The 10,227-nt window shown below is 42.5% G+C and overlaps 2 protein-coding genes across 3 annotated transcripts in view; one reads left to right on the top strand and one right to left on the bottom strand.

Moving 5' to 3' along the window:
• LOC118422800 (inositol polyphosphate 5-phosphatase OCRL-like) overlaps positions 1 to 6,664 on the bottom strand; it is a 55,667-nt gene extending 49,003 nt beyond the window's left edge. The window contains exons 1-6 of one of the 2 annotated variants that reach the window (XM_035830571.1): positions 6,134 to 6,664; positions 4,454 to 4,545; positions 3,454 to 3,551; positions 2,160 to 2,186; positions 514 to 624; positions 57 to 146 (exon numbers count right to left, since the gene is read on the bottom strand). In XM_035830571.1, the coding sequence (XP_035686464.1) occupies positions 57 to 146; positions 514 to 624; positions 2,160 to 2,186; positions 3,454 to 3,551; positions 4,454 to 4,545; positions 6,134 to 6,190 (475 nt within the window). In that variant the 5' untranslated portion in view covers positions 6,191 to 6,664. The remainder of the gene's footprint in view (positions 1 to 56; positions 147 to 513; positions 625 to 2,159; positions 2,187 to 3,453; positions 3,552 to 4,453; positions 4,546 to 6,133) is intronic. The other variant, XM_035830573.1, reaches the window with a different exon arrangement.
• Positions 6,665 to 8,373: 1,709 nt separating this feature from the next.
• Positions 8,374 to 10,227, top strand: part of LOC118423377 (WD and tetratricopeptide repeats protein 1-like) — a 13,491-nt gene continuing 11,637 nt past the window's right edge. Inside the window, exon 1 of the mRNA XM_035831492.1 lies at positions 8,374 to 8,789. Within this exon, the coding sequence (XP_035687385.1) occupies positions 8,742 to 8,789 (48 nt within the window). The 5' untranslated portion in view covers positions 8,374 to 8,741. The remainder of the gene's footprint in view (positions 8,790 to 10,227) is intronic.

The raw sequence follows: 10,227 nt of genomic DNA on the forward strand, positions 1-10,227 counted from the left end.
AGTCTTGGTCTTGTAATAAGGTTCAGTCTTCCTTGATTAGGAAGTCGTGCCCTTACCTGAACGGTCGGCTGTGGCTGTCATCAGCTCGTACTTCTCTAGCCAAGCAAAGGGCTGGAACACCTCTGCTGGGGGCTGACTGGTGTAGACTGGGAACAACAGGGGTACGTAGCAGTATCAGTAACAGAGTTAAAAAGTATATGAGGGGTAACGTTAGTTCACCTTTATCCGTGGGGTGACCTCTATCCTGTTTCTGTGCCATTTTTAACCGCTCAAAGTATGAAATAATGATGTAAACGTGGGAATATACTGTAGTGCAATAGATATCAATTTCATACAGACTGCCTTATCTAGATCATTTCCAGTATAATATTGCTTACTAATAGGTTTCCTTTAAGTGATGTTTGAAGATCCAGACTATTTCACAAGAAACTACTCCAGGATACTTTAAGGGATGCCCAGACTACTTCAGGCAAAGGTAAGTCTTAATCAAGATTCGGACTAATGTATACTTACTACTAATGGCTCTCCTCAGTGCTGTGAGGAAGTTCCCAGACTTGGAGCCAAAAGGCAAATTCAACGTCAGCACCTGCCCACTTCCACACACCTTTACTGGTACGTCTGATCCTGGGGGAGACAAATTCAGGTATTTAATGCTGGTTCATCTTTATCCGAGGGTAACCTATATTCGTTGTTTGTACAAAAAACGTATTTAGGGATATAAAGTCGACGGACGGTGGTTTAAGATTGGAAAAAGGTCACCACACGGATAAAGGTGAACTAGCGTTAAGGGTGCCACACAGCACCGAGCGTGCCATGCACCGAGCCGTGAACGGTGTTACAACTAGGTTTTATGCAGGTTTACTGGCAGATTCAGCCAAGCAAATCATAAGTATGACATCTGAAGATTATAAAAAGTGGAAAAGTGGATAGTTTTTGTGTTGTTTTTATTCATTTTCAGGACGGGTTAGTTGAACGATCTCCCGCTCGCACGTTCTGACAGGCGCTCCGTACGAACTTGGCAAATTCGGTATTTTCCCAAGCTCTGTCGTTCATTATCAAAAGATCGTAAAATATGATTGTTAATCTATTTTTTGACCGAGTATAGTCCTGGACCACTGTTAGTGCCTTTTATCAATGTGGAGATAAGAAACAGCCGTTGTGGGTACCCCATATGGCACCCTGGGACTGCCGTCATAGCATGTTTCCTGTGCACTTTTGACGCCGTCAAAAATGTGTGGCACGCTTACATAGCTCCAAAAATACATGCACTAAGCGGCTACAACAGTGTTCTCATCAGCGTAGGTGCATCTTAGTACAGCAAATGGGCTAAATGGGGCTCCTGACCCCTTGCCTGATTACCCCGTTACACTACAACTACCTCATTGATCTTTCATACATTAAATTTTGCTAACATTCCCGAGCATGCAGCCTTCATAACCCCTGCTTCTCCTATTGAGTCAGTTAGTCAAACTTGCCAAAGCTCGATGTTCTGAGAAGAGATGCTACTACACTGTGAGCAAAGTTCGGTGCTGTCAGAAGTTATGGCATTGCACTGAGCAAAGAAAAAAAGCCATGTGGTAAGCGATGCACGTGTGAGTGTCGGGGAGGGGGTCTGGAGGACTCCTCCCCCTGAAGAGTTAAATTTCTGACCCTCGGAAACACTATTTCCTACATTTTGAGGGCTAAAAAGTCCCCTTCGCTGTTTGAAACACAGTGTAGAGGCCCAAATCACATCATAGGGGCCCGCCATGCTGAAAAGGCATGGCAAGAACACTGCAGCTGTACACTCAATATCTGAAACAAGCCTGTGTAATGCTACTTCTTCTTCTGTAACAAGGAAAGACCTTACCTTGTCGTGGGTTCTTTAGCGGCCTTGGCAATGCGTAAGCAACTTGTTGTCGCGGCTGAACTCAACGTAACTCAACGGCTAAACCTACGAAACTAAGCGTGCACGCTCTAGCTCTAAAACTAAACTGGCGCGTCTGAACTTGTCTGAACACAATTAGAACTCGAACATCCGGGGTCTTCCTTGACCTCTCCTGACACCTTGCCTGTTTACCCGGTTACACTACAACTACCTCATTGATCTTTCATACATGTACATTAAATTTTGCTAATACTGTCTTCAAGCAGAACAGCTGACAAAAACTAGAACTTACCGAGCAGGTCTTGAGATGGGTCATCAACTGTAGTAAGGAAGACGGCAAAAGGCACAGATGATATGTTTTGTTGTAGATTGACAGGGTCACAACGTCTTGAAATAACGACACATGTAAAAGACATAATAGATCTACAAGGATGGCAGGCACCATGATTATAAGGTAATAAATTCCAAAGCTCAGTCTAGCAAAAGGAGGAGATATCTCCTGTGCGTAGTGACGGTGAGCTTTTTCCTTAGACAGAGGGTTCCTAATGTTTGCTTTGAAGGATATATATCCAAAAGGTTTCCTTATCACCAATTACAGACTGTAATTCCGATGTGTTTCTCATGAGTTTCATGGTAATCAATCACTCCTAGGAGGAGAGCATAGCAGACAGCAGGCTGGCAGGTCCTTGTGTTTCTGTGGGTGGAGCAATTGGTCATGGATATTAGCTATGTTTTCCACTGGGTTTCACACGTGTATCCTTCAGTCATACATTGGACTCACAATAGAAAAGTGTCCCAGTATGTGTCTACTGTATGACTGAGCTTTGAAATGATGGCCTTCTGTACTTCCTGATAATAAAGGAAGTGATGACGTCATTAGAACTGACTGCTAATGAAAAAATTTGTTCTCCTTTATGCTAATTTACAGCATACTGGAAATGCAGAAATGTTCGCGGTGGTTTCATGTTCGTGGTTTTCGCGGTGACCACATCACCGCGAACTTAAAACCACCGTGAACATTTTTCCATTTATAGTATGAGACTGCAGTCTGTAGCGCTACCGCGAACTTAAAACCACCGCAAAATCTCCATTTTCCCGCTACCGCGAAAGTAAATCCCCACAAACTTAAATGTATTTACAGCTGTAATAAAGTTCTTCACAACCAAGAATGATACATAATCACAGCTAACAGATCGGTGACCATCTGTTACCTTCCGGTGGTTTATGACGTGGTTATCGCACCTGAATAGGGATTATCAATTATGATAATAACTGTTTCTGTTACAAACTGTGTTGCTGCTGACAATACAGTCCCAAACATTAGGTACTGTCACATACACAAGGTTAAAATTGCAGAAATAAACAATAGGAAAGTATCGTCATCTTTTTTTTTTATGTATTCAAAATGCGATGAGTACATTACACAGACCTATAGGCAGCACAGCTGATAGCATAGGTCTACAAATAACATAAAATTACAGCGGTACAAGAAAAATTTACATAAAACGGTACATACATAATGGTATTAAAGAGATGCGAAATAAAATACTACGAAGCTTAAGAGTAAGTTACTTCTTTCTACTTACTGACTTCCACAGCAAAGTCCTCCTTGACAGGAATGACCGTCACCAAGGTCAAGTCTGAACCCTGGACAGGCATGCGCTTGGTCCCAAACATAAAGAACCTGGGAGGGAAGCATTAGGAAGTCAACAACACATCTTCATCCTACCGCCCGGTCCCCAACGGCATTAGCCTATGGGGCCCTGCTATCTAGATGCCTACCAGCGGTTATTATGATTGTCGCCACAAACCTTTCTTGGGCTTTTTGTTGTCGAAAGCTGTCTTGCAAAGGCCGCTGGGAAGCTATCAGCCAATCATGTTACGTCTTACATAGCACCATCCTCCTTCGCCCGATCCCCAACGGCTGACTGCCCATATAAGGGTAAGCTCATTTTTATAAGCAGGGCGGCGAGAAACTGAAAGTAACTGCGGGTAGGCCATGAGATAGCAGGGTCCCATAGGCTGAGTCAGCTAGCCGCTGGGGACTGTGCGTAGGAGGATGCAACACATGTCTGATTGGTCAACATGTACAACCACACTTTGGCATAACAACACACCAGTCTTGTAGAACCCCCCCCCCCTGTAATTACTTATATCATCATCACACTAATGACTAATTATCTGCGAGGACATACATAGAAGAACTTTATTGCACAACGATCGTACACGGTACAATGTATGGTAAAAAAAGGAGAAACAAACTTATCATCCTAATTACTATAACAAGTAATATACCAACAACAAGCCCTCCCGAAGTCGGGACACATCTACACGCGCGCGGAAGTTGTTGGGGACCCCTGCTAAGCTATAGGGGACCCCTGCTAAGCTATCAGGCGAATGGTCCGGACCTTTCGGGAGAAATTCTGCGGATATCTTAATGGCAATATTGCAGTTCCATCTAGACGCTGAAAAAAAGCTGTCCGCAAGAGGTTGTCGGTTCGACGATATCGGGAAAAACTGTGTGTAGATCGTGCAGTAGTGTGTAGAACAGTTTAACCCTTTAGCAATAGAAGAAGCTGGACTTACCCAAAGTTTGGGCCAAAGGCAGTCTCTGTCTCGACCAGAGCTGCCACTCTGCTAACCCTCGCCCTACCCTGCACCAGGTATGCATCCGCCGCGTAGGGTCAACGTTAAGGTCACAGTGCTCGAAATACTTTTTTTGGCCAGGTTGCCCAGGCGGCAACCTGAGTCAAAAGCCAGGTAGCCTGGATACCAGACCCCAGCCCAATCTTAAATATATCTATCGAGAGGGGTTTGGTCTGATGACTGTGGAAAGGTTGTCGAAGGCCCTTGATCAGAGGGAGGAGAACCTACGATTGATGTCACCGCTCACACCACAGGTAGCCAGCTACAACACACAGTTGGCCACCAGGCTATTATAGGAGTGAATCATGGACTAGATATGGCTCGAGGGTGTATTGAGTCATTTTTCAAAACTTAGGTCAAAACTGCAAGCTGTGTAACTCCAGTTATCATATTTGCGTAGCAGCTAAACTGAAATCTTAGGCTAACAGCCTCCAACCCAACAGGACACGGGTGTCTTATCTACATATATGTAGCTAGTCATTTCATCTGTCGCCCCCAGTTACAGTAAGTCATTTCATCTTGCCTTTACCTTTGAAATGTTACATTGTACCTAACATCCATTGGCATAATACCGGTCGGTTTACTGCAATTTCTCAAGCAATGCTAATTTGGCAAATGATCAACGCATCATTTTCTCCAGTTACATGTTGCTGTTACAGCTTACCTTTGTCACTTCTTCTGTGTAAATTATTTTGTCTCTCTGGTCCTGCTAAAAACATAATATCGTAATTGGAACACACCGCGGAATTGCACGGAGAACGGGCGCGTGGTTGGAAGGGAGTGCACTAACGAAACACGGCACAATTAACTGTACCTTTATACATCCTCTGTTGTTCCTTTCTTTCCTGTTAGTAGTTGCACAAAACAAAAATCTGCATGAGCATACAAAAAGTCATGAGAAAATGGGCGTATACTGACAAGAATTTTCATTTAATTTTGGTCCGTCACAACCGCTATGACGTAAAACTTTACTGCTGGCCGTAGCATTAAAAATGGCGGGAAAATGGCGGCGTACGTTCAATTTGACCCATTCAGCCGTAGATCCGGGCGATAATGCAACGGTTCCTCACACTTTTACACGAGTTGTAGGTCACCAAAAGAAATTCAAGATTGCTGTTGAATCATGCTCGTCTTGTGCCGTGAGCACATGTGATTATTATCTACAAATCTGGCGATGAATGTGACAGTGTGTTTGTCCCACGACGAGCTCGCCTGCCCCTAAAATGACCTGAAAACTTTTGGCCTTGTTGTCTTCGAATGCATTGTTATCGATGCTTTGTAAATGATGTATTGGACACCTAGATGTCTGAAGTGTGCATACCTCAGAAATAACTATTGTTGCATGTGTAGATCTCTTTAAGTTCCACTATTTTTAATCGACCGGTATAAGGCTTATGACCGGTATTATGCCAATGCATGTTATAATTCCTGTCGCCGCACATACGTTCTGATCACCGTGAAATGGCATATAATTTATATTCCTTGCTACAGAAACAGCAAGTGCCATAAAATCATGATATGTGCCAGACGGTACTAAAAGGTGAACAACAACAACAACAACAAAGGATTACTGTAATTTAGTACAAGGCTAACAGTAACAAGACTTTCAGTAAAGGATATTGAGACGCATTTTTCCCCCTGTGAGAGAAGTTGCTGTACCGGCCCGGACGGATCCATTATGAATGTTTACATCCGATTTTCAATAAAATAATAGTCAGCTGGGTATCCTGTATCCGTAAGACAGTTGTGAATGTTTCACAAACGAATCACACCCTGGGGTAAAATCTCCTGTATCTCAGACGAAGTCGTGGTGACATAACTTCCACTGGCGGCGAACGGTGGTTCTTGCAAGGAGTCTTGTACAAGTCTCAAGTCGGGATTTACGTACACGAGCAGACGACAAGACACCGGTGCGGTGGGTGGGTGGGGCGATCGCGATATCGGTCAGAAAAGGGCGTATCTACGGGCCTCCACCGGCCACAAGGACCTTAGATTGTTAACTAACCTCCCGATGAAGTACCACGATTCTTTCTGTTGCTGAAAAACTTCCTGGTCGCGGTAAATACCAGATATAATCAAGGAAATGTGGCCGTTTCCCGTTTGACGTTTGCCATGTTGGTCCTAAACGGTTTAAACTCTCGCGAGATTCGGTCGGTCACGCGTGAGTTAAATTATGAACTTTCAACTTTTCAGAGTTCACAGGTTACGAAGCCCGAAAACTCCTGTATCGGTCAGAAAGGTCCAATGATGCAAGCAAGAGGGGCGCAAGTTTAAGCCTTAGACTATTCCTATCATCAGTCTTGCAGTGCCAAGTGTGTAATGTGCTGTGACATAAAGTTAGCCCTGAAGTCATTATATTTCAGCCATACATAGTATGGTGAAATATATTGTATTCGTAATGTTTCTTTCTTTCTTTCTTTCTCCTGTCAAATCTTCAAAGTGATTCATCTCCGCCGTTCCTGGACCGAATGACCTGAAATTTGGCACAAGGGTAGAGTGAGCCAATACCAAAATGTGTTTTTTTCATTTTTTTCATATCTGCTCCTTAAATGATTTTATTAAGGTTTTATTGCAACTTTTGGACCAAAACTGTATAATTTGGCCCCCTGTACCATGGTATTACATCCAAATGACCTGAAATTTGGGACAGAGGTGCCCTAGATACTTATTCAAAGGATCCATGTATAATATTTGGTATAAATTACTTCAAAATGGCTCCTTAAGGAGGTTTTGTGGGAGAGTTTTGGATATGTGAGATTGAAGTGCCGAGGTCAACGACCTCTAGGTCATTCTGGTGTGTCAGGGGCACAGGTGTGCCAGGTAGATCCAATTATCTACCTACCTACCTAGTCCATAGACATCCAGGTGGTTGGGGGACAAGGTAAATCCCATTAATGACCAGCCAATGAGCAAGTTCATTTTGCTGTAAGAGTCCATTGTTGGACAGGGGGTGTTTTTTAAAATTTACTTTTGGACTTTGGTGACAAGGCCAATGTTTTTTTTAGCGGAAGTGTTTTTGCACTGAACCACTTGACATAAGACTACTTCTGGGACAGTCCATTTTTGCACATAGGGGGGATTTTTAAAAAATTCAGTTTTGGACATGGGTGATGATTCCGAATTCCATTTGTTGAATGGAAGTTGACCCCCACCTGAAGACTGCACATGGGGAGGATTCGGCAGCCAATCATCAAGCCTGGTGTTATCTGGAAGAGTCCATACATGCACGGGGGACTTTTTTAAAATTCAGTTTTGGACTGGGTTGCTTATTATACAAAAGGCCATGTACTGTGAGTATTTCTGGACTATTGTGCAATTTTAAGCAGGTTGTGCTGGGAGATTCCATTCTTCGACAAAGGGGGTATTCTTTTAAATTCATTTTGTGGACTTTGTTGATTATGTCGATGTCCTATTTTAGCTGATGTATTTTTGGATCGCTCCAATTTACATAGGGGTATAACAGGAAGATTCTTGCACAGAGGTTTTTTTTCATATATGGTTTTGGACGGCTGATGATTCAAAATTCCATTACTTAGCGGAAGTGTTTTTGGAGTCGTCTATTTTAACTTTCTACATGGGGTGCACCAGAAGAGTCCATTCTTGAAGGAGGTTTTGTAAGATTCATTTTTGCTCATAAGTGTGATTAGTAGTTCGAAGTCATTTTAAGCAGAAGTGTTCCATTTTTGCACATGGGTGATTTTGGAACAGTCTATTGTTACATGAGGAGGGAGATGGCTGAAATATGCTGTATTTGCTCTCAAGCAAATGTCGGCCTTTCTAGTATTAAATATCGATGCAAATAATATCTCCCCTGAGACAACCCGTGCAGCAGCGGTCCCTACCGGTTTAGTCGTGAGCTGCAGCGCCAAATATACCTGCAGGTCAAGGGTGAAGCCAGTGCGCATGTGTGGGTCCGTCAGCAGAAGATCCAAGCTCGAAAGACTTGACCCTTCAAGACGGCAGTCTCAGCCGAAATTGTACTTTAAGATCCCCTTGAGTCAACCGGATACGCCTTGATCAAGGGACAAGGACAGAGGCGCTCTCTTGCTGTTTTTTCCGGAGGCGGTTTTATTTCGTGTGGCCACCATATAATAATTATTTCTGGCCCCTGCACAAGTTCACGTCACTGGAACTAAAAACTGATGAAGCATCGCGATCACATCGGCCGGGCGACGGATAATGTCTGGTGGCAGCTCGGCTGCAGATAGAACCCTGCCTGTCAGCAGTTATGGCAGACACGAATATCACACGACTAGCGGGGCAGAGGGAGACAGGGGTAGGTGTTTACATGCAGGTTTAAATACCCTTGGTGTTGTCAACAACATGATATGGTTCTTCTATATAACGGATCGTAAATAAATAAGAGTACGTGCAACGTAAATTATGTTACCACAACAAAATTCGTTGTACGACTTCTGCTACAACAGATGCAGCTCTAGAGAGACAGGGTTATCATTAGGTGTTTACATGGAGTTTAAATCCGGATCCCCTTGGTGTTGCACAACAACATGATGGTTATACTTATAGCAGATCGTGAATGAATAAGAGTAGGTGCAACATAAATGTTACAACAACAAAATTTGTTGCACCACTTCTGCTACAACAACAACAGATGCAGAGACAAACGGGGGTAGGTGTTTACATTTAATAGGAGTTTAATTTTAAATCCCCCTCGTGTTGTCAACATGCCAATATCGTAAACTAGTAAATAAGAGAGGCTGATAAGTAACGTTTACTTCATGTGTGACAAGTAGTGGTACAACAACAAATTTAGTTGTACCACGTCACAGGCAACAGTAACAGATATTGGTGTTTACTATGGAGTTTAAATCCCCCTGGTGTTGTCAACAACATGAATTTTGGTTATAGCAGATCGTCAATGAATAATACTAGTTGTAAGCAAGTAACGTAAATTACTACATATATGACAAATAGTGGTACAACAACAAAATTTGTTGTAACAGCTACCATTTCTACTATAGATACAACAGTAACAGATGCAGACCAGGGTTAGGTGTTTACATGGAGTTTAAATCCCCTTGGTGTGGTCAACAACATGATGGATATAGCGGATCGTAAATAGATCGATGAAGGTGCAACATAATGTTACAACAAAATTTGTTGTACGACTTCTGCTACAACAATAACAGATGCAGAGAGAGGCAGGGTTAGGTGTTTAACAACAATATGACGATTACAGCAGATCGAGAATAATTAGGGCAACGTTAGGTGTAATCAAGGTAGGTGTGATGTTATGGGATGTGTTAATGTACAGAATTAGCACAACAATAACAAATATGAAGGGAAATTTCTGGTAGGTATTGAACAACAACATGCCAATTATAGCAGGTCGTAAATGATTAATAATAGGTGTTTGTTATGACAAGTAGTGGCCAGTATAACCGCAAAATTTGTTGCACCACTACACAAGGTAAGGTAGGTGTAACTTTGGTGCAATAACAACATGCCAACAGCTGATCATAATTAACATATGTAGCTAATATCATCCTCTTTAAATTTAACACGATAATTTGGTCGTTCAGGAAATATTTTATGATGATGTGACAGCTGAAATGTTATGAGTGTGTTTATTTATTCATTGGTTGAATGTCATGCAAAACATTTTGATAACTGTAACATTTTGATAACTGTAACATTATAGTTTTTTCGACAATGTTGATAACTGTTGAGTTGAGACAAGCACCGTTGATGAA

This window comes from Branchiostoma floridae, chromosome 9, assembly GCF_000003815.2.
Source record: "Branchiostoma floridae strain S238N-H82 chromosome 9, Bfl_VNyyK, whole genome shotgun sequence".
NCBI classification, from domain to species: Eukaryota; Metazoa; Chordata; class Leptocardii; order Amphioxiformes; family Branchiostomatidae; genus Branchiostoma; species Branchiostoma floridae.